We start from the raw sequence: 24,694 nt of genomic DNA on the forward strand, positions 1-24,694 counted from the left end.
CACACAGTCAAAAGAAAATACCTTATATTTATTCTGTTCTGCTTTTTTTAAAACAAGAAATAGATAGAAATTGTCTCTCCCACTCCAAGAAGAATGGCCTCTAGCCCTTTGCATCACATGGGTAGGAAAATAGGTACAAGAATCTGAATCATGATTTTATTAGAAACAGAGGTTATGTTTAATACCCAGCAGTTGGCAGAATTGTTTGTGTCTTTGGAAAACTGTTCCACCTGGCTAGCCAAGGAGAGCCTGACACAGACCCAGATGTTCTCATCTATACAACCACTAGTGCACCATGGTAAAACTATTTGGAGATGGGATGACTGGCTTAATTCTGATACTGAAAGAATACCTGGGATTACAACAAAAATCTACAAAATTTATTGTAAGGGGTGAAAACTAGAGAACGTATATTGTAGGAAATGTATATTGTAACTGTAACTCTTAAAAAAAGAGTCGATGTCTCCTGCCAGAAAAGATTCACAAAAAGTCACATCTTCGTTTCTTCAAGGGTAATCGGGATGTATGCATGACAAACTAAAAATACTACAGATCCCTGACACCTATTGTGATTATGAATTTGTTTCTTGATTTATTAATTAAACATTTGGGCAGGAGTGATTTAGAAAAATTACTTCAGGATGCAAAGGGATGACAAAGACTACAATGAAACTATGAATTTCATCATGGGACCAAAAAAATAAAAGGAACAGACAACAGAAAAGAAAGATCTCTCGCTATCCAATAGATCTATTCCTGTAAGAGCCACTTCATCCACTTTCTCCCCATTCTGCAACTCAAATCAGGGTAATTGGACTGAAGGTAAAGAAGTTAGGGCATGCAGTGACATCCCTCCATGTAGCAACATGACATTTTCTTGTCTCAGTCGCTTGTTAAAAGGTAAAGGTTCTCCTCACACATACATGCTGATCATTTCCGGCTCTAGGAGGCAGTGCTCATCTCCATTACAAAGTCGAAGAGCCAGTGCTGTCCGAAGAGGTCTCTGTGGTCATGTGGCCGGCATGACTAAAGGTCGAAGGTGCATAGAACGCTATTATCTTCTCACCAAAGTGGTCCTTATTTTTTCTAATTGCATTTTTATATGCTTTTGAACTGCTAGGTTGGCAGAAGCTGGGACAAGTAATGGGAGCTCACTATATTATGTGGTGCTAGGGGTTCGAACCGCCGAACTGCTGACCTTTCTGATCAACAAGCTGAGCATCTTAGCCACTGCGTCCTTCATTCGCTTGTTACTGCTCCCCATATCTCTAGTTGTATACTAACGCTTCACACAGAAACAGACTAATTCCAGTTCTGGTACCAAAACTGGGTGTTGATTCCCACTCATTTATCCTTGACAGCAACTGGGCATCTTCCCCAAAAGGTTCTGTGTCTCCTTCATAGCAGAGAAACTCACTAACCGTGAATAAAGTAACCCTGCTCTTGCCAGATGAGGAAAGCATCTCCCAAGGCAGAGAATATCAAACCAGCGAAGATCCTACAGGCATTGTGATGGGCTGTCAGGAAATTGATCCCATGGGCCAGCAAGAAGACCCACAAGCAGAAGATTGGCAAACACTTGATCAGGGCACTGAACCAGGAAGGGCTGGAGGTTGGCAACCAGAGGACAAAGTAGACACAGGTGGCTTTGAAAAAGGGCACGAGTTTAGGACCTTCACTCTTCACCTAGAAGAAACAAGAAGTGGATGTTAAGGTCTATTCAATAGGCACTGAGCCCCAAATAATAGCAGTAAACAACAGGATCAAATCCTTCCTCTGAGTCTAGACAGCCTACTTCCCCTATTGTTCAAAAATCTTGCTGTTCAGCAGCATTTTCAAAAACAAAAGTATCTTGAACTTTACCATACTTTCACCCTCTCCATATGCCATTAGCTGTTTAGCCACAGAATTTTTCCATGCCAAGAACAGACGTTTACTTCCTGCAAAGGATCTGCATCTTGGAAATCCATCTGTCTGATTATGATTAGGGTTTTTAAATGTACTGTAATACTGTTTGTATACAGGAGTGAAATTTGTTCTAAATGGGTTCTGAAGTTTAGTTCTCTCTCACACAGATATGCACTCATACATAGCACATGTATAGTCTACTCTGCACATACTGTACATGCGCAAACAAATATAATTTTCCAAAACCATAGCAGCAGCAGGGCATAAGCTGCTTTGTAAGTTTCTGGCACCATGCATTTATTTATATGCATATATAGGAAGACAGAACCTTGGAAAGTCTCGTGATGTAAGGAGTCCTTCGAGATGTGTGGGCCTTTACCCTTTGAGAGTCTCTGGTCACCGTGAAGGATTAGGGAATATTAGACTGGATCAAGAGCGGACAATGGTTTTTAGCCAAGATCAGAATGACTTTTAAAAAATTACTTTGGCTTACAAGGTGAGCAAGAGGGTATGTCCAGTGATGTGGCAATGCCATTGAATGCATGAAAATGAATGTATTTCTGTATAAAGTTTGCTTGAAAATAGAGGGGGGGGGGCAGCCAAACTAGCAATAGTCAGCCATTTTGCAGCCAGATGGTATAAAATGGGTAGGGAGCAGCATACAATTGCAGCCCTGGATTGCTTGGCCTTTCCTAAGAAGTTAACAAAAGGCTTCAACATGCCATTACCACCACCAGGATCCTCACACAGCTATAACCACACATCCGCTGTCATTCAATAAACATTTCTCAACATAATACTAGGTAGAATCAAATTTCCGGATAGCTGTTAATTATGTGCATTCCCTTAATTGTGTGAATTTACCTTCCCTACAATCTCTTTTTAATTGCTTTAGAAATATGGATAGTCCTAGCACTTTTCTGACAGAGAATGTTAATTTGTGATCCAACCTCATTTTTCATCAATTTTCAAGATTAAGGCTGCAAACGATTAGGAATTTAAATTCAGAGTGACCCAAATAAACATTGGCCTTAATTATGGTTATAATACATCCATGATTCCATGACAGGAATGATCCCATTTCTGAGCTGATTCTATGCAAACCCACCACCATGATTTGTTTGGCAAATTATGTCCCAAACCTTCTACATTTTTGATGAATAACACTGCATTTTGCATTACCTCATCATATTTAATTTGTTTGCTATCGTCCTTATGACAATTTTAAATTTATACTCTAACACTGACATTATAGATGGGGTAGAATTTGTTTTACAATAAGCACACAAAAGATCAGCCTTAGTAAATCTGCACCAAAGAACCTGTGTGTTTTTTTTTTAACATGAGCTGGATATGTGTAAATATTTAGAAATAGCACAAGGTGTTCCTTCAAAAGGCTTTTCCAAAGCAATTCACTTTTATTGGCACTTTAAAATATATCATTTCACACTGATCTCTACAAGAGCAGTAACATCTACTACAATTGCTGTAGGATAAGAAAAAAACTAGAAAAAACTAGAAAAAACGTTTACTAAGCAGTTGCTTTATTCTTGTTTAGTCTCCCGCTGAAAAACATGTATTGCTGATCTGAGAAATTTCTCAGTATTTTATCCGAGACATGATTCACAAATTCAAACTGGCATTGTCCACAACATACATTCTAAATCAGTGACAATAAATCTTATTCCCATTTATAAAAGCTCTGGGAAACATTCAAAACAATATGTATAAATAACGCATTGACCAACTTGTTTAAAAAAGAACAATGAAAACTTTTTTTCTCCATGCAAGTTACTCAGAAGAAATTCTATAACCTGAAAATGGGTATTTTCTATGGATGAGGGCCCTGTGACAAAGAGATTTATTCTATTAATATTGATATAGAGAAACAGCTTAACAGAGGCATAATAGGTAATAATAGAATAGAGACATGCAAATGGAAGATGCAAGATTGACTTGCCATCTTTCCTTCAACCAAATGGAATGCTCCCCTTTTAGGTAAAACTCCTGCCAAACAGATTATTCCATTCTTCCTATACAGGTAGTCCTCGACTTACGACCACAATTGAGCCCAAAATTTATATTGCTAAGTGAGAAGTTTGTTAAGTGAATATTGCCCCATTTTACAACTTTCCTTGCCACATTTGTTAAGTGAATCACTGCAGCTGTTAAATTAGCAACACCGTTGTTAAGTGAATCTGGCTTCCGCATTGACTTTGCTTGTACGAAAGTCACAGAAAGTGATCACATGAGCCTGGGACACTGCAATTGTCATAAATGTGAGTCAGTTGTCAAGCATCCAAAGGTAAATCCCATGACCTCGGAGATGCTGCAAGGGTCATAGTGACCATTCTGAAAGAAAAACGGTCATAAGTCTCTTTTTCCAGTGCTGCTGTAACTTCGAATGGTCACTAAATGAACTGTTGTAGTCAAGGACTATCTGCACTTTATTTTAGTTTTCCAATGCTTAACCTACACTTTAAAGCAGGGATGTCAAACTCAATTTCATTGAGGGCCGCATCAGGGTTGTGTTTGACCTTGGGAAGCCAGGGTGGGTGTGGCCAGCTCAACGTCACTCATTGATGTTCTGTTTTCAGCTGCGATGGCCTCCTGGAGCCCTCTGCCAGCAAAAATGGAGCAACCTCCCCAGGTTCTGTTTTCACTGGCAGAGAGTTGCAGGAGGCCATTAGGGCCGAAAATGGAGTCTTGGAGGGCCTTCACTGTTTCCAGGGCAGACCCACAGGCCAGATCTAAGCACCCCGTGGGCTGGGCCTTGAGTTTTGACACCCCTGTTTTAAAGTATAAAGCATGAGTGGTAATAACTGGACTGTGTTGAGTGGATTTTATCTTTCTGAGTGTTTTTAAAATAATTTTTTTGTATCTTTGCAAAACTGGGATTTTTTCCAAGTATACTCTCTTCATTTGTTTCTTATTGTTCTCAGTTTAATTTCTGCCCTGTTGATTGGTCACTTCCTTCATTACAGAGCAAGCTTTAATCCAAACTGTGATTTACCTCTTCACTTCTGACTGTTCTCTCAGTACAGTATTACAATAAGGCTATTAGATCTGAGCTAATTTTTAAAAAAATATTGGATAGGATATAAGAAATTTAAATATTTTAAATTTCAGGACACTAATTGAAATGTCCTGCCTTACAAAATCAATGATTCTATTTTTTCATGAATACCAAATATATTCCTTATGAGTTAAAAGGCTAAACCAATTCAATAAAAATTGGGTAGGCTTATTGTTAATGTAATACATTTGAAGGCACTTTAATATGCATGATTTGGCCATGCTCCTTTCTGATTTGACATTAACACTTTGGTGGAACAGGTGTTTTGGGATGAAATAAAATCATTTACTAGATCATATACTATATATTGGTAAATTATATCCAGAACTTTAAAATTTATCTATGTATGAGAAACATTGGTTATATTGCACTTCGACAATGCTCCTGTGAAAAAATGTGATTATGTACTACTTCAAGAATATTTGTTCCCCAGAGTCTAAAGGGTAATTTAATAAAATTTGTCAACTCCCAGCTTTTAAATTGGCTCTATGGCAACAAGGGAAAAATAAGAAAATATGATTCTGTGTGGCCTAATATTCTTGTATTGTAGAAAATTAGATAAATGTCATTGCTTATGTCTTTCCTTTAATCTTCTTCCCTGTATTTATTTCTTTTGTACCAATGCTATCTTGTAGCTTGTAATATTCAGAGTTTGAGAGAAAGAGAGACTGGTTAAATGGTTAAATGGCACTTGCAGGCTCTGCTTTTTGTTTCATTTTTATATTTGTGAAAAAATTCATTAAAATTGTGCATTACAAAATCTGGGCTACAAAAATCTAGTTAGCTCCTAGAATGCAGCACAGATACAGAAATCTCTTAATACTGTATTGCAGTACAGTATATGTTAACCTCAGATTATGCAGTCTATACCAGGTAATTGTAACGAGGAACTGCTGCAATTTCTTTACATAATCGATTGTGGAAAGAAATATCCATCTGGTTCAGTTCCAAACTGGGAGAAAGACACTGGAAACATGGAAGCTGATTGGAAAGAAGGTTTAATATTGAACAGAACCACCAAGCACATGGTTCTGGTGCAGCTGACTAAATGGAGTTGGTGGGGGGGGTTTATACCTTCTTTGAGCTTTGCACTTGAGCTTTCTGTTCCTGTGCAAGAACATGTGTTCTATTGGCTGATTCATATGGGGTCATGTAGGAATTATGCAGGGGTCATAGCTGGCTCCATAGGCAAAAGAGGACATGCAAATCCTAGGTGCTTGTCTGAACTACATTTGTTTGAAGTTTGGACTGCTCTGAAGGTGATGCAATGAAGGCTTGTGTTCTGAAAGGGTGCTGGGCAATTCCTATTGTGGCTTAATGGCTTTCGTCCAGTTTTGGCTCTTGGGTGGGCAGCTCTTGACTGCCTTTGTTCAGACTTTGCTTCAGGAAATTTCAAAATAACCTGTCTTGAATGGATTTCTGCCTGCAGTATTTGCTTTGCCTATGAGTAGAGCTATCTAGTTTTCAATAAGTTCTTTATCTCTTAAGTGTTGACATCTGCTGTGGGCTATTAAGGAAAGTCGAAGTTGCTTTCTGCCTCTAAAAAACATGTTTCTCCAGTTCCCCCTTTGGGAAATATAATATTCTGCCCTTTTTAAAATATTCCTCAAAGTATTTCATTCTTCTAGGAGGGGTGTGGCTTCCCACACAATATTATCTGACAGAAGGCACTGGATCACATGCAAATTGCTATCTTATAAAATTTCCCGGTAATAAGGTCATGAGGTTTTCTTAAATCAAATATATGTCCAGGTTTGTCTCAAAGATGACATTTCGGATTGCTGATTGTCACTAAAACGAGCCTTTTGCATCACTTCAGACAGAGCATCTCTCCTCAGCTGAGGGAAATTACAGAGTTGATATCCAGCAAAGTCCGAATTTTTGAAAGAGCAAACAGGGAACATTTGACAGAAAAATATAATTAAACCCTTGGCAACAGGCCCTTAAAACCCTTCATATTGAACTTGTCTCTGCTTTAATTTGGCATTAAAAAAAAATAATCCTGGCACAACAATAAAGGTGCATAGAATGAATGAGTCAATGAAAATTAATCAAGTCAGCATTAAAAAAAGAATTGGTCTATCAAAGGAGGTACAAATTCCTTAGAGTTATATATTAGCATGTGCCCTTATCCCCAGAAACGTGAGAGTTTTGCAGCCCAGATATGCTACTGGGATAAACTACATCCTGCTATTAATAGCAGATCAACTCTTTCCCCTCCCAGGGAACATTTTAATTATTATGTGTTATAAAAATTTAAGTGAAGAGGAATATGAAAGAAGCATGAAAAAATTATGGAAATATTATAAGTGTTCCTAGAAGTATGATATCCTATTGAAAAGAAATGTTAAAGATATCAAAGATTATAACTAACATTAATGATAGAGCTGAATTGGAATAGAATAAGTATTTTATTTATTATTGTTTTATATATATACTTTCTCTTTAAGAACTTAGTGGGTATTTTAAGAATGTACCAAGCAGAATTCGACTGGAAGTTATGTGTTATATTGAATGTTATAATGGTAAAGGCATAAATTGAAGTTTAAATAAGAGCTGAATGGATTAAAATTAAAAGATACAAAGGTGTCATACTCCAATTAGTAACTACGGGGGGAAATTTTGTATAATGAGAAAAGAAAATATGAAAATGAAACAGGACAGAAAAAAGTATAAATATGATGACTAGAAAGGTATTGAACCTTAGAAAAAGATAGATATATAATTGAATTTAGAAAGGAATGAGATAATAAAAAGTAAGATTGAGAAAACTAAGGGAAGGGAAAAATTATTGAGAAAATGTTAAAATAGTAATAAGATACGGAATAGAACACAAAGATGAATATGAAATTGAATTTGTGTCTGTACGGAGAAATGATAACCCAGGACCATGCTATTCTCAAAAAAAGAAATTTTACTTGTATTATGTTTTGTGAAAATCCAAATAATTTTTTTATATAAAAAAAAAACTCTTGCCCCTCCCTTCCAAATGTATGCATAATTTAGACATACAGATTATAACTTATTAGAGCTGTGTACACTTTGATTTGAGGGGGGGAAACTAATTTGGATCTTGTGCAAGCAGGGTATCAATTTGCTACTCATTAAATTAGCCTGACATTTTTCAAACCTCTGCTGCTTCAGCAAAGTCTACTTGTTAAAGTTAATGAGACTCTTAAAGTAGCTCCCATACATAGAAGCTTGAAAAAAAAGGCATAAGTGAAATGAAAAATAGCGTTATGGAAAGTGTCTATGAAGGGGAAGGTGATATGATAGACTGCAATAAGGTGGCAGGTTCCCAGGAAGCAAGGGTCACATTGGAAGGGGGTGGGGGGTAAGATAAAGGATAGTCTGGAGCTGGATTTGGGAAGAAAAAGAGATTAAGGAGAGCCATTCCCTAGAATTTCTCAGGGTACATTTAATCAGACTATTTACTGCATAATTCCAATGCAGACAGGGACCAGCCAACTCGGAAGATGTTTCAGAGCCAACCCAGCAACCCAACCTCCTTGTTGATGAGGCATATGTTGTAACAGGATCTCCAATGAAAAGCACAGATCACCAGCAAGCTCATATGAAAATGGGTGGTCTTTCAGATAGCCTAGCACCTAGGTTATTGAGAGTTAAAAACCAAGCCCTGGGCTGATCTCAGAAACAGATTGGAAGCCCTTACAAGGTACCTAAAGGGTTAATCCCTACAATATATGCCAGATCACAATTTGTGTTTGGCATTTTTTTACTATTTGAAATTTCACAAGAATTTTTAAGGCAGCTTCTTGAAAGAAGGACCAGGGGAGACGTGATAGCAGTCTTCCAATATTTGAGGGGCTGCCACAGAGAAGAGAGGATTTTATAAAGCGCCTGTAGGACAGACAAGGAATAATGGATGGAAACTGAACAAGGTGAGATTGAACCTGGAAATAAGGAGAAACTTTCTGACAGTGAGAACAATCAACCAATGGAACAGCTTGCCCTCGGAAGTTGTGGAAGCGTCATTACTTGAGATTTTCAAGAAGAGATTGGACTGCCATTTGTCAGAAATGGTGTAGGGTCTCCCGCTTGGATGGGGGGGTTGGACTAGATAACATACAAGGTCCCTTCCAACTCTGATTTTCTGTTAAAGTAAAATAAGTAGCCTAAGTGAGAAATAATGAAAACAAGGATTCCCCCTATGGTCAGGTCAAGAAGGATTACAAAAGTAGTCAGAACTATCAAGAAGCAAATTTGAAACTAGGAAAGAAATAGGTAAATTTCCTATCCATGAAATCACCCAGACAAAAAACAGAACTTATAGCTTCACTGCACCAGAGTTGATTTGGAAGAAATATTCCATATGCCATGTGCTGCAGGCACTATGCCTTAAAAATAGTTTTAAGCACAGATTAAGCACAAATTGTGTGTAAAATAATGCTGAGAGGAAATCACTAGCAGTAGGGTAGAGATCAGGAAAAGGATACAGACAACATGGCCATTCAACTCTGTCATACTCCCTTGTAAACAGAATATAGTGAATGTGCACACCCATCACAAATGCTAGATCCCTGAAGTAGATATAGGTAATAGGAATTCTGATTTAAATAACTGAGGATGAGTAACTAGCAATAATATGAACCTCCTGCTTGGAATGTAGTAGGTAGTCAAGGCTAAAATGCTCATTCGGGAAACCACCGGGGATCTAAAAAGTCCACCTCAACTTCCTTTGTAAGTGGGTCGTATTGATCGAAATGAAGTACAAACTGACAAGTAGTTCCCATTTCGCTTTCCAAATTAATACACTTATGACCAGTGACCTGGCAACCCAGGATTGAGAAGGACATTCCGGTGGAGGGGTGGGGAAGAAGAGAGCTTTCTTCAGCCCAATGGCCCCCTAATTATTTACAATAAGGGTTGACAAAAATAGCAAAATTCTCCTGCTCCTACTGACATAAATGATGTCCCTTTCCAAAACAGAAGGTTCAATGACACTCATTTTCCAGTTGCAGGATTCTATCCTAAACCTGCAATCTTATCAACAGTAACCTCAGAGTAAGTTTCACTGTAATGAAACATCTTCAAAAACACAACCAAGTACAGAGAGCACTGTTATTTGAATAAATATGTTAAGTCCAAAGAGCATTCCTTCTGATTGCGGGCCCTGTCCCCTAACCCCAAAGTTCCTCTCAATAGCATCAGCAGTTTTCTAAAGAGACCAGTCATTTCCTGACCTAATATTCATGCCCCTTATTAAAGCTCTGCTACCCTTGAATGAAAAATGAGAACAAAGAAATGCGGGTTTTGCCTAAGAAGCATATCACTCATTGATTTCCACAGTGAGGGGAGAATAAGTGAGGGCACTTATTGACACATTCACACTTCGTGCTGTTCTCGGATTAGCCTGAGTCCTAATGACCCAGGAGGCTGATTCATTTTAAGGACTGAGGCAGACTGACTGGCTGCCAATTTTATCCGAAACTGGAACAAATATGACTTCCTCCTCCTCCTCCACCATCAATCATCATCATCGGGTTTAGGGATACTCTGATCTTTTTATTGCCTTTACTTCTACTACAACATAATGCCACCCAGTTCATGGATGCAGGAAATTCAGTAGCCCTGAAATTTAATCATGAAAAGAAAGGAATTTAGGCAAGCCTCCACTTTATGATGTTTCTTGAGACCTGCACAATCATCACTTGGTTTTTCCTGCCTACATAAGCAATCTTTATCAGAAATTTGGATCTCAATTCCTCTACTAACTAGCTGGTTTGGGGGCAGTTTCACAGTGCATAGAACTGGTGTCGCTTCTTTCCAGAGATCAAGGAGTCCCACAGACAACCAGAGGCTCTAAATTACCATCTACAACAACCATAGTTAGAGCCGTTGTGAAGAGTGAATGCAGCAGACTGCTGCCATCCTGCCCTGCCATTATTGCAGGAGCAGATAGAGGTCTTTTGAACAGAAAGCAGGGTTCCTTCCTGCAGTGCTACGGGGATGGCCACCAATATATTTAATCTTGTTTTCTAAGGAGCAATAGATGAGAAGGTGATTATGATGTTCAAAAGTCAGGGCCCCTGTTGGGTTTCATTTCTGAACTCTTTTATCTGTCAGGTGAAGGGGAAGGGATTGGGTCATGGTTTCTCCTGTCCCTTGTCATCATTTTATCATTAATTCATTAATTAATTTAATTAATGTGCACCCATCTCTCCTAGCAGAAGACAATTAAAAATCTGCTTCTCATGGTTTCAAGGATAAGGAAGGTAGAAATGGAGAAAAAGTTGTGTCTTATATAAAAGTCCCTAATAGTAAATTCTATGCATGAGATGGCTTTATAAACATACTTTGATAAATGATGGACAGAAACAACAGTATATACAGTATGCGGGTGGTGTGTATCTACCTACTTTCCTACACCCTCATATGCATACATGTTATCATGGAATGGCGACTAAGAGTCAACACCAACTTGAAGGCACAAAATGTAACTACAAAATGTTCTTATTTATTCTGTTAACGCTGACTTTTGTCTTTCTGATCCAGCTGTACTTAAAGCTTATTTCTATTCCTAGTAGCAGGACATAGTTAAAAATTGAAAATGGTTTATTATTTACCGTATTTTTCGCACCATAGGGCCAGTGAATGTTTTTACTGCTGGTTCTGTGGGCGTGGCTTGGTGGGCGTGGCAGGGGAAGGATACTGTAAAATCTCCAGTCAGAGGTGGTATTTGCCAGTTCTTCGAACTGCTCAAAATTTCCGCTACCGGTTCTCCAGAGCTGGTCAGAACTTGCTGAATACCACCTCTGTATAGGAACGCTCCAGACTATAAGATGCACATTAGCTTTAGAGGAAAGCTAAACAAGAAAAAAAATCTGCCTCTGCCTCCCAGCATCCATCTGATATTCATCTGGCTAGCCTCCTTGCAGCAAACAGCCTGGTCAGCTTCAGCACGTTATCGCAGTCCCAGCACGTGGCCCATCTCAGCGAATAGGCAGCGGCGAACAGGCAGCAGCAATTGGGTGGTGATAGGCAGTGATCCTCACCGCCTACAACAGCTGATCAGTGGTGTTCCGGGAGACAAATCCAACCACCAATCAGCTGCTTGGCAGCAAAGTGCTCACCACCGGCGGCAGCACACCAACTTCCCTCCCCCCATCCCCCCCGCAGCAATATTCGCTCTATAAGTCGCACAGACATTTCTATCCACTTTGGGGGGGGTGCATCTTATAGCGCAAAAAATATGGTATTTTACTTTCTATATTTTTGCAATATTTTGGATTTTCTACCTCAGGCAGCAAAGCATCTGCAAGAGCATGAAAAAAGTGACTGGTGGCTGCACTGATCACACTTGTAGTCACAGTCTTCATTTTTTAACACCACCCTCCCCCTTTCGCTTCATCATGGCATAGCTCTGACAGACTTAATCAAACAAAGCTGACCCCAAACTTCTGCAATGAAAAAGGGGCTCTGGGTGAACTTAATGAATCTTTCTATGCTTCAAATAACACCTTCTCTAGAGGCTACTTAATCATTCATTCTACAACCTTCTATGGAAAGAACATGGATTGTCCATTATACCAGCACAGGAAAAAGGTGTTTTTTTCCTCACATTTTATAGCATTTATATTTTTGCCTGAGAAGGATTAGCAAGATGAAAGAATTGGTAATGAGATACTGAGATGAGAGCTTCTAGGTGACAGCTTTATTGGTGATTGAATTATGTCATGGAGGGGGCAGCAGATGAAGGACGAGGGTGATGTGTGCACCCTTACAGATTACCCATAATCTGCACAGAGTAATCAATGTGTGGTTTCCACAAAACTACCATATAATATGCAGCAAATATGGGCCTCCTGAGAAAATCAGTCAGAATTAAATATCAGCTTAAGTAAAATTCAAGAGAAATTTATAGGAAAGATCTTGCTTTAGCAAAACTAGAGAGTTAACATGGTTCATGCAAAGAGCTCTAAGATTTAAGTAAACTGGTAAGAGTCTCACTCCTAAAATATAACAGTAAACCATCAATGAACTTAAAAGTATATAGTTTTGTACCCTCAAGCTGAGATTAGGTCCAATACTTCATTACGAAATGAATGTAGATTTCTTTTTTGGTACAGGAGTAAAAATGTTTTGTCCTGATCCATTATTTACATAGCTGCATGCAGTACAATATCTCTCCAAATGTAGCCTCCATCTGAACGTCTGGCAGAACAATTCAGGAACATTTTGTAAGCCTGGGAAATTGAGTTGGAAAACTTGTTATCATTTTGATATCAGAATGTACTGTCTCTGTGTGATTATCCTTGCAACTTCTTATCAGCTACTGCCAACTTAGTTTCTGGGAATATGAAGAGAATAAAACTACCAGTATTTCTAGGCAGATTCTGAATGCTGGGGCTTTGAATTAAATAATGCCAATTATTGTACAGCAGCACACATAGAAATGCTGATGTTTATATCCTTAAATTTCTAGGCTGGAAAAAACTGCTATATATTACCAAACTGGGAAAAGCTGCTGTATATTAACAAACCTTTTGAGGAAATGTTTTTTGACAGCCAAAATAGGGTGTGTGTGTGTGAGGGGGAGACGGACGACCATATGTGGCTGCCACGCATCCCATTTTCAACCTCCTGCACCACTTTGCCAGACAAAACGGGACACAGGTGGATCTCATGCCATTTTGGCCAGCAAAATGCTGCAGGAGGCCATCCAAGCTGAAAACAGGGCTTGCGGGGGCCACACGCTCCCCCATCCCCCATTTTGGCTGGCAGGGTGCTGCAGAAGAAATCCAGTTTAACATCCTTGGAGTAGGTAAGTCACTAAAGTCCCCTGCTCCATATTTTCCTTATCTAATTCCACGCAGACTTCCACACTCAATATCTGGGCAAAGAAATTATAGTAGGGAAAGACTTATTCTACTGTACTTAAAAATGGTAGTTTAGATCAGGAGTGTCAAACTCAAGGCCCACAAGCTGGATCCAGCCTGTGGGGTGCTTAGATCTGGCCCAGGGGTTGCCCTGGAAACAGTGAAGGACTGGCCTGCGGTGCCTCTGCCAGCAAAAATGGAGCTTGGGAGGGCCGCTTGTTTTTATTGATTGGAAGAAAAATGTACTAAACTGTTGGGTTAGAAATGGTTCAAAGAAATTAAAGTGGAGAGCAACAAAACTCGACTCATACTTAAAAAAACCCACCAAAATTCAACATGGGTGGAATAAAGTTGACATTACACCTGTCATAGGTGTAATAGATGAGCCACATTTTATAGTACAATAAATTATTAATTTGTATTGATTGATTCAAGAACTAATGGCTTAACATAAGGATTCAGAGGAACTTCCCAGCTGTTTTTGCTGGTCTGTTTTTCTATCTTCTTCTGCTAGCTGACATCTTCTGCAGGTAAAATATTCAGAGCACTGTAACAAATTAAAAAGAGTAGCTGTGTTATACTCTTAATGGGAAATTATGGTTTATTTAAGGTTGCAGCAAGCTCCCTTTCCCGTAGAGAGGATAAAAGACTCCATTTCTTTGAATTGTCTTCAGAAATTCTGTAATACAATTTTAGAGATGCATTAGGCTGACTCATAGCATTTATGCAGTTAGTTCCTGAGATGAAAATTGTTGGTTCTTAAAGCATTAACAAAGAGACAAAAATAGGCATAGTAAGGACATTTCTATTAAGACTAAATGTTGGATCTTGGCTATATTTCAGGTAGAGTACCAATCTCATTTCTAAAACAAATGTTCCAAGAATCCCAGAAGCATGTTCTGATTATGATTTGTCTAGTTCAAGTGAAGGAAATATCTCAAGGACAAACAGAAAATAGCAGCAAGTTTCTAGACAATCAATGCCATTCAATGCCAATCAATGCCATTCTCCCTGAATCAGATTACAAAATATTGACCTGACCTTGTAATGCAACCGAGCAGAAAATCACCAGGGCCCTACATTTAAGAAAAAAAGATGATCAAACCCAGCTTAAATTGTGGTCCAAAGTTAAAACAATGTCCAGAAGTGGGATTCAGCAGGTTCTGACCAGTTCTGGAGAACCGGTAGCGGAAATTTTGAGTAGTCCAGAGAACCGACAAATACTATCTCTGACTGGAGATTTTACAGTATTCTTCCCCTGCCATGCCCACCAAGCCACAGCCACAGAACCGGTAATAAAAAAAATTGAATCCCACCGCTACACGTAAGCTAAAGTTAGCGAAGGAAATCCAGCAGTTTACATCAATGGATCTGACTCTTATAATCATGACATATGATGTGACCAAAAGTCTTCTCCAAGATTCTGCCTTCCTCCTAGTTATTTTCAAAATAAAAGCCACTTCTAGATATTTTTTAAAAATGAAGCTTTAAAAAATATCTGCATGTAAAATGTAGCAAGGACGTTATACCATTGTCAAGGACAATGTGATAATGTTGTCCTTTGAAATGAATTCAACCACATTCAGAACAAATCATTTGGAATAGTTGACTTCTCTAATCCCTAGGCCAGGTGGCAGCAAGGCTAAATTACTCATTTCATGTTAATCTGGAATGATAAACTCCCTTTTTAGCTTGGTGCAGGAAGCAGCTGGAGCAGGGAAGAGGCTGCCAATGTGTGATAGATGCAGCAGATTTTACGTCTTATGGGTGCAGCCCATAGGATGCATAATAATATGGGGATTTTCAGCAGTGGTGGGATTCAATTTTTTTTACTACCAGTTCTGTGGGCATGGCTTGGTGGGCGTGGCAGGGGAAGGATACTGCAAAATCTCCATTCCCTCCCCACCCCACTAACCTGCTTTCCAGTTCCGTTCTCCTGTGCAGGGCAACAAAAGAAGACCCAGCCGATCAGCTGGGACTTGGGAGGCAGAGAATAGATGGGGTTGGGGCCAATCAGAGGTGGTATTTGCCAGCTGTCCAAACTACCCAAAAATTTCCGCTACCAGTTCTCAAGAACTGGTCAGAATCTGCTGAATACCACCTCTGATTTCCAGATGGGAAGCTGATCAGATCATGGACTGTGAGATGCAGATAAAAATGTACAACCTCCTAATGTTATGGGATGGATTAAACATATTGCTATCAATTTTCAGAATGATTTTGTATTTTAAAAAAGAGAAGATGGTACAATATGGTCTGGCTTAACAAATATGTTTAAAGACGGAATTAATTTTATATTGTATCATATGTAACTAAGGTTTTTTTCCCCTTTATTTGCCTAGATTCTGTTTTCTTGCAAGACATTTAGTTTTTATTTTAATTGCTGCAATGTATATATTTCTTATTGGATTATTGCTGATGTATCACTTTTTTTATTGTTATATTTCATCAATACGACTATTAAAAGAAGGAACTGCAATGAGACACCACCGCTACAATCTCCACCACCACCAATCAGATGCTGCCACAACAGGAAGCTCACGGGAAGGAGGAATTCTGATAATCTGTTGTGCTTTTGTTTCTCAGGAGCGGGTCATTTTGGTTACAGTGAATGTCACTGCCCAAATGTTTTACATTCTTTGTGCTTCCTTTGGAGGACAGCCGCAGTTACAGGCTTAAGCAAAAACAACCCAAATGCACTATTCCTGGCAGGATATCACTCACCTCGACGGACAAAGAAGCATACCATGCATACAAAGCAAAAGGATGGATGGGTGGCAGACATTTATTTGTCTTCTCTTATTTCGCTGAGGAAGGAGGAGAGAGGCAAGCAGGAACTTGAGCTGGTATGAAACTGTGATATTAGTTGCTGGCTCTGTTGGTCAAGCAGAGCAGTGGTGGGGTTCAAAAACATTTACCACCGGTTCGGTGGGCGTGGCTTGGTGGGCATGGCTTGGTGGGCGTGCACACATTTTGCATGCACACTTGTGCCAAACACACACTATGAGCAGATGCAGAAGTGTTTGCGCAGGCGCAGAGGTGTTTGCACGGGTGCAGAGGTGTTCTAACTCACCTCCTGCAAGCCTGCACTCTTCCGGTCGTTTCAACAGCTGCTGCGCAGCACTCTTCTGTGTCACGCAAAGCAGCTGCGCTTCAAAAGCCGAAAATAAAAAAAGCAGAGTATGGGAGCCTGGGCGGGCGGATGAGCCCAACAGCAGAGCGGTGGAGAGAACCGGTTCAGTCTCTGCTGCTGATCGCCGCTACCAGCTTGGCCGAACCGGGCCGAACCGATAGCATACCACCACTGAAGCAGAATTGAACGTAAGCATGCCCTGTGATAGGATCAGGAAGTTGGAGGAAGAATATGACTGGAGAATTGAAGGGGGGGGGGGGCAGAGTGAATAATGTCCTGAGAAAGAAAGGCAAAACAGCCAGCATAATGAAAGAAAAAATAATCAAAAGGCAACAAGGTTCAGAGAAGGCTTTTGTATTATTAGTAGGAAGAAACAGAACCTATGCATGGCGTAAAATTCATAGTAGAGAGAAGAATTGGGCCACGAGTGCAGGATGGTGGATGGGGATTGCATCTCCTATACTGAATTTAGATTATGCAATAAAATCTTTAATCAAAACCCCTTGTTAGTACAGAATCCAGTATTATTTCCTTCTCATTTCTGGCTCCCAGGAAAACTTACTCCTAGCATTACACTGAATAGCTTAGGGATAGCTTCAATATCTTAGGGGCTGCCCAAAGAAAAAGGGCTCAGCCTATTCTCCAAAGCACCTGAAGGCAGGGCAAGAAGCAATGGATGGAAACTAATCAAGGAGAGAACCAACCTAGAACTAAGGGAGAAATTTCCTGACAGTTAAAAGAACAATTAATCAGTGGAACCACTTGCCTCCAGAAGTTGTAAATGCTCCAACATTGGAGGTTTTTAAGAAGAGATTGGACAACCATTTGTCTGAAATGGTATAGGGTCTCTTGCTTGGGCAGGGGGTTGGACTAGGTCCCTCCAGTTCTCTTATTCTATTATCTCCACACACAAGTCACCACTGTTGAGTGACTGCTGTCTGCTCTTTATTTCTCAGGATTTTATTGAAAAAAGCTAGCCCACAATCACCAAAGCAATGGAAACTAAGCTAGGAAAGGGTGGGTCTTATTCCTGCCCCCCGGTTGGAAAGGGGATCTAGAAAGACAAGATGGCGGCTTTGATGGTGCAACTGAAGCTCTCCCTATTTACAGATTACTATCTCCTACGAATGTAACCTAATATACCAAAGCTATCATTCTCTGCCGTTCTTCCATAAAATGATATGGCTGCCTGCTTGGCCTTTTTTTTTTTTAACCATAACCCATGGACACCTCTCTAGAAGTGAACATAGATCAACTTTTGAGGGATTGAGAAGATACAAAAATGCCTTATATATTCATTTGATTACCAATACATTGCCTTTTAGCCAGCATCTTTTGATTTGACAAAGCGCAGGGTTTGAAGACAAGGAAGTTTAACAATCCCTTTTGCTTTGTCCCATTGGTGGGTGAGGCTAATGGGTTACATGTTATATAACGACAGGACAGATATGCTGCTATTGATGTGGGTAACCGATCCATCTATTTAATTCCAAACCTGCTGCAATTATATGAATTGGAGGAAGCAATTCTAAAATCAAAAGAGGCACATAGTAGAGGAGAAAAATATCAGCATTTTAAGCAGATCTTAGGTTTTCTGTGAACCTGAAAGGAGATGGGAACCCACTGCACAAGGCCAGTCACAAGCAACAGGAAGATTAGGGTTTAGTGACATGGTGAAGGTGCTGACCTAGAAACTAGGAGACAGTGATTCCTAAGCCTGCCTCGGGCATGAAAACTTGGTTGGGTAACTTTGGATCAGTCATTCTCTCTCGGCCCAACTCACCTCACATGTTTGTTGTTATGGAAAAATAGGAGGCAGGAGGATATTAGGAATGTTTGCCACCTTGAGTTATTTATAAACATAATCAAGGCGGGATATAAATAGATCAATAAATAAAACTTGCTTTCCTGATCATAGACCATGAAATGTTCAACCCTTAGCCTCTAACAAAAACATTATTATAGCACTGCCTTTTGAACGAATAAGCCTGAGCTGTGCCGCAGGATTACTGGAAAGATGAATGAAATACAGCAATTTTAAGGGTAGAATAGATTCTTAAATTGATTAAACAATCACTTAACTGCTTTTGCTTACAAATGTCATTTTATACCAGATTTGACTCTGACTCTATTCATTTTAAACAGGAGGGGGAAGTTTAGTTACAAAGCATATCAGGCAGAGGTGGTATTCAGCAGGTTCTGATAATGGTAGTGGAAATTTTGAGTAGTTCAGAGAACCGACAAATACCACCTCTGACTGGAGATTTTACAGTATCCTTCCCCTGCCATGCCCACTAAGCCATGCCCACAGAACCAGCATTTTTGAATCCCACCACTGATATCAGGCAATACATGCCACATAATAAATTTAAAAGAAAAACCTTGCCCTCAGATTTATAATAAAAAAGTGGAGGAGGCATTTGAATTCATGTAGCTAAGAGAAAACAATCTGAAAATTCAAGCAATCACAATTATGATCTAAGACTCTAAGTGAATGGATTTAGTTTACCCATGGATGAACCATTGAACCTCTTGGGTATACAGGCACTCCTTGACTTACGACCAGTTATCTAACAATCATTTAAAGTTACAACAGACCTACCTGGGGCTACTTATGACCTAGATTCAAATGTTCAGACAGTCACCATGACTGAATTGTACTCGGCTACCAGGCCACATTTACAGCCATGTGACCATGTTTTATAATGGTTTTGCCAGAAACCCACATTTACTTTTGTTTTTCAGCAAAACTGCATACATAACGATCCATTGATTTGCTTAACAACCACAATGGCCACTGTACACTTGTAGCATGCACTTAACAACCACTGCAAACAATGATCACAAAATTGGGTTGGACATGTAACCATGATGGGCATGCTCCATTACGGTCGTAAGTCAAAGACTAGCTATAAGCTGTTTAAGAAAAGTTCCCTTTGTTTTACCAGCTCCCACAGTTGATGAAAAATATTTATATGATCTAAACAGGTTCAAAGATAACATGGCTGAAGTGTGTGTGTAGGTGGGGGGGAGGAAATCAAACAAGGAATACCAATGACCACTGTAACATGATAAACTTAATGAGGGTGCAAGGTTAAAAGAGTCTCAACTGAGAAACCAGAAGTAGAAGGGAAAGCCAAAGTCTGAAACAGTCAAAATTATTGATTTTGAATGAATGAATGAATCGAGACAAATACTCAAATAAAATAGCATAAGAATATTTAGCTGAGGAACTATAATTAGCAAGGGAAAGGGGGAAAAGGCATTTTAGGCAACAGATGACTGAATTTAAGGCTCCCATTGCAATAAATTTGGCAATGGCTATAGATGAAGTTTTATGCCCATTTATCTTTAAACAATGAAAGCATTCAAGCTTTCTTATTCACAGAAAGTTGTAAAGGAGATTTCAAATTACCCGGATTTAAAACTGTCCTGTATTTTCTCAAGTTTATTTCAAGCACAAAATCCATTTAGGGGAGAAGGAAGAATTATTCCATAATGTATTTGGATTGACAGGACTTCGAGCCATCCATCCAGAAGTACCTTGGAGGAAAGTCATACTATCACCACTGGGAGCGTTTCTTTTTTTAACTATTAAACGTGAGTGTTCCATGTAAAAGAATATGATCTGTCACAACTTTTTTTCTACTGATGTCAATGGAACCTTACCATGAAAAGTTCTACTAGATAAGAGCATTTCAATGTAGACAGGCGTGAGATTCAAATTTTTGAACAACCGGTTCTGTGGGTGTGGCTTAGGTGGTGGGTGTGGCTTGATGGTCATGTGACTGGGTGGACATGGCTTGGTGGTCATGTTATTAGCTGAGTGTGGCCAACTCAATATCACTCATATCAAGGTATGCATCTCCTCGCCTGGCCTCTCTTGACTGTGGAGATGCTGCAACAGTCGTAAGTGTGAAAAATGGTCATAAGTCACTTTTTTCAGTGCCACTGAAAAGCAAACAAAGTACCAGCAAAGGAGGGGAAAAAAACCTCCGGAGAAGTTCCAGAGACAGGAAGTCTAGTCCTGCCAAGACTGTAATAAGGGTTAACGGAGAGGCAGTTTCTGTAAGCAACACCAGAATGTTTCCTTCCTGCCTTCCTTACAGGTTTAGGCCAGTAATTTCTTCTAACAACCGGTTCTCCGAATTGCTTAGAATGTTAACAACCAGTTCTAGCGAATAGGTGTGAACTGGTAGAATCCCACCCCTGAATGTAGATATGCAAACAGTAAACAATATGGGTGCTTTTTTCATTGTTTGTGACACTAGTTTCTAAATTCTTTGCTTCCTTTTCCCATTTAAGCTGACTCCTAGTGATATCACAGTGTCACCAGATATCTTCCTGCAGCATAGTAAAAGATCAAAATATTGAATTGCAGACCCCGATCCCTCAAACATTACCCTCCCTGTCCTACAATATAAAGAACCTTTTCTTATTCATTGTTCATGGGATTTGTGGAAAGTGCATATAGTACATGCTCAGTTTCTCTTTGCCACACAGGGAGGCACAATGTTAATTTCCTAAAGTCAGATTTGCAGTGAGTATCCATCGTCATTCAGATCACACGCTGAGGATGGCTTCCACCCCATAAAACAGGAATAGCAAAGTGATTACTCCTTAACAGCAAAATTATCATAATGAATGAATGAGTACATTAAGATTCCAATTCGTCTCTATTCACTTCTAAGAATGCTATAAAAAGAAGGAGATGCTTTTGGTGATGATAGCATTTGCAAAATAGTCCCGTATAGTACAGTACAGAAATACAGTACAGAAAAAGGATGGTCTCTTTCAGGAACAGTTGCACTGGGGAAAAGGGTGTTTGCTTTTAATTCAAAAGCAAGTTAAGCTCCTAATTGCTACACAAGGCACAACCCAACTAGATGCCTTTCAGTCTGGAAGCTCCACAATTAATCTACATATCTGAGGACTGATTCCAGATGTTTTGTGGGGGAGGAAGAAGCACCACATTTTTTAAACATAAATTCTATCAAGCATAAGTGGTGAGATGGAAGATAAAGAAATTTAATTAATAAATAACAAAAGATATATTTGTACTATACGTAGCATATAAACTGAAATAGTAAGTTTGCCATAGTATACTCAGTTTTAAAATAACAATTCATTTTTTGCAAATATAGAATATGGTTTAATACTGTATATTAACCCAAGTTTTAATATATTAATTATATTTTTATTTCATATCAACCCAAAAGCTTTAACAAGCAGCTTCTATAATCAGTTTTGCTGTTTAGCTCTGAAACCGCAACCTGCAATATTTAACAGCATAAGATTCGAGACTGAGAATGACTAATCAAAAAGGGGACTCTTAGGGTGATAAGTAGAACACACAGGGAAAGCACTAGCAACTATGCATGGGAAAGGGATAAAAAATTCCAAGATGCTTGTAAATACTAATTTTTGCTTATTCAACTATCAAAAAAAAACCATATAAAAAGATGCAATCAAAAACTAGACTTCCCCATGAAGAAGTTCTATTTAGGATAGTTTACAAATTTAACAACCAACCACTCAAATGGGAATAGAGTCAACATGTATAATATAATCCTATGGATATTAGCTCATACATAAACTTGTTAGTAAGTATATTTAAGACCGTAATCATCAGGGATGGGAAAAAAGCAAAATAAAATGTTCTCTCTCTGCCCCTCTCAGAATATTCAAAGTTATTCAAGATTATCCAAAATTAAATGAGCACTTGATTTGTAAACAGTAAAAAGATACTCAGTTAAATTAAAATAGTTGATTTACCCAATATATCATATTCATTATAAAATGTTAAAATAATTATTATATTGAATTATAGCTGAAAATAAAGAATTTAACTCAATGTTCAATGGATTGAGGGTAAAATAATTAAAATGTAAATAATCATTTCCAAGACCTGACAATTAATAGTAACTTGGATAACTTTAAAATGGTATTCAGTAAATTTTTGGTCATATCCTCCAGATATGAACGGTTCCAGGAATTGGGAATGGCTAGTCTAGAGAAAATAAAGACTAGGGGGGTGATAGCACAGTATCTCAGTATTTGAGGGACTGCCACAAATAAGAGGTCAACTTATTTTCCAAAGCACCAGAGGCCAGGACAAGAAACAATGGATGAAAACTAACCAGAGAAGCAAACTGGAATTAAGGAGAAACTTCCTAACAGTGAGAACAATTAACCAGTAGAACAGCTTGCCTCTAGAAGTTGTAGGTGTTTCATCACTGGAAGTTTTTAAGAAAAGACTGGACTATCTGATACAGTATGGGTCTCCTGCTTGAGCAGGAGGTTGGACTAGAAGAGCTTCAAGATCCCTTCCATCTCTGTTCTGATTCAATATGTTGGAGCAAGGGTCTTCAAACTTGACAGCTTTAAGACTTGTGGACTTCAACTCCCAGAATTCCTGAGCTAACATGACTGGAGGAAGAATTCTGGGAGCTGAAGTCCACAAGTCTTAAGGCTGTCAAGTTTGAAGACTCCTGTGTTAGAATAGAATAGAATACTTTATTGGCCAAGTGTGATTGGACACACAAGGAATTTGTCTTGGTGCAGATGCTCTCTGCACATGCAGTATACATCAAAGAAAAGATACATTCGTCAAGAGTCAAGAATCATAAGGTACGACACTTAATGATAGTCATAGGGTACAATAAGCAATCAAAATGTATTAGGAAACAGTCAATATAAATGTTAAGGATACAAGCGACAAAGTTACAGTCCTACGGTCACAAGTGGGAGGGGATGGGTGATAGGGAGTGATGAGAAGATTAACAGTAATAATAGTGCAGACTTTGTAATAATTGAACAGTGTTGAGGGAATTATTTGTTTAGCAGAGTGATGGCTTTCTGGAAAAAACTGTTCTTGTGTCTAGTTGTTCTGGTGTGCAGTGCTCTATTAGAGGCTACAATATCCAGCATTTCCATTCAAAACAACCAAACATACTCTCTACCCAGAGCTTATATAAGCCAATACTATTACTGTGGCTAGTCAATATATTGAGTCCTCTCTGCTGAATACTTTCTACATACATTGAACTATTATTCCTATTATATAATAATTATATTATTTCTAAGCAGCACAGTTGGGCATGATGAGAATTTTGTTTGATACTGTCCCTAATAGTCTTTTTTTTTGCCTTTTTAAGATGAGGAATTAAGACACTAGGGATTTGATAAACTTGTCCAGAAAAGTAGAAGGAGCATTTTTTGCAGTCTTGGTAGACAAAGCACCACTAAGAGGGAAATGGAACACACAGCTGTCTTGTAAAGCTAAACAAGAAGGATTCTTTTTCCTGTTTTACTCACAAGGAAGTAAACAAGAGCATTTCATTAAGCTGCTTGGTAATATTTTTCAAAGAAAATTTTGTTTCCTGACACTTGGCCATATGGAAGGCTGAATGAAAAGGAAAACACTGTGCTACATGGGGTAGTATTTCTCAGAACAGGACAGAAGATCCTTGTTAATTTCTCCTTACTACAGTAGGCAGTTTTTTAGTCCGTTTTTCCCCCCGGTTCTGCATCTTTAACAAAGTCAACAAGAACAAACAGAACATTTCAAATGAAAAGTGACCTCTTTTCCTATGATCTCATAAGGATATTCCCATTAAAGATTTACAAGACACTTTCAAGAGGTCTGAGGATAATTGGCACTTGATGCTGCTAACCCCAAAAAACAATTGCAGTAGGGAAAAATGGAATTTAAAAGTTATCAATATAACATTTCAA

The 24,694-nt window shown here is 38.9% G+C and overlaps 1 protein-coding gene across 2 annotated transcripts in view; it reads right to left on the reverse strand.

Annotated features, from left to right (window-relative positions):
• Window positions 1-24,694, reverse strand: part of TMEM86A (transmembrane protein 86A) — a 42,410-nt gene that overhangs the window by 9,859 nt on the left and 7,857 nt on the right. For both annotated transcript variants that reach the window (XR_015740796.1, XM_026706532.2), the window contains exon 2: window positions 1,422-1,686. Coding sequence is in view for 1 of the 2 variants with exons in the window: in XM_026706532.2 (XP_026562317.1) it covers window positions 1,422-1,686 (265 nt within the window). In the remaining variant the exon portion in view is untranslated. The remainder of the gene's footprint in view (window positions 1-1,421; window positions 1,687-24,694) is intronic.

The sequence above is a fragment of the Pseudonaja textilis genome, chromosome 1 (genome assembly GCF_049901715.1).
Source record: "Pseudonaja textilis isolate UNSWEBS1 chromosome 1, rPseTex1.2, whole genome shotgun sequence".
Classification (NCBI taxonomy): domain Eukaryota; kingdom Metazoa; phylum Chordata; class Lepidosauria; order Squamata; family Elapidae; genus Pseudonaja; species Pseudonaja textilis.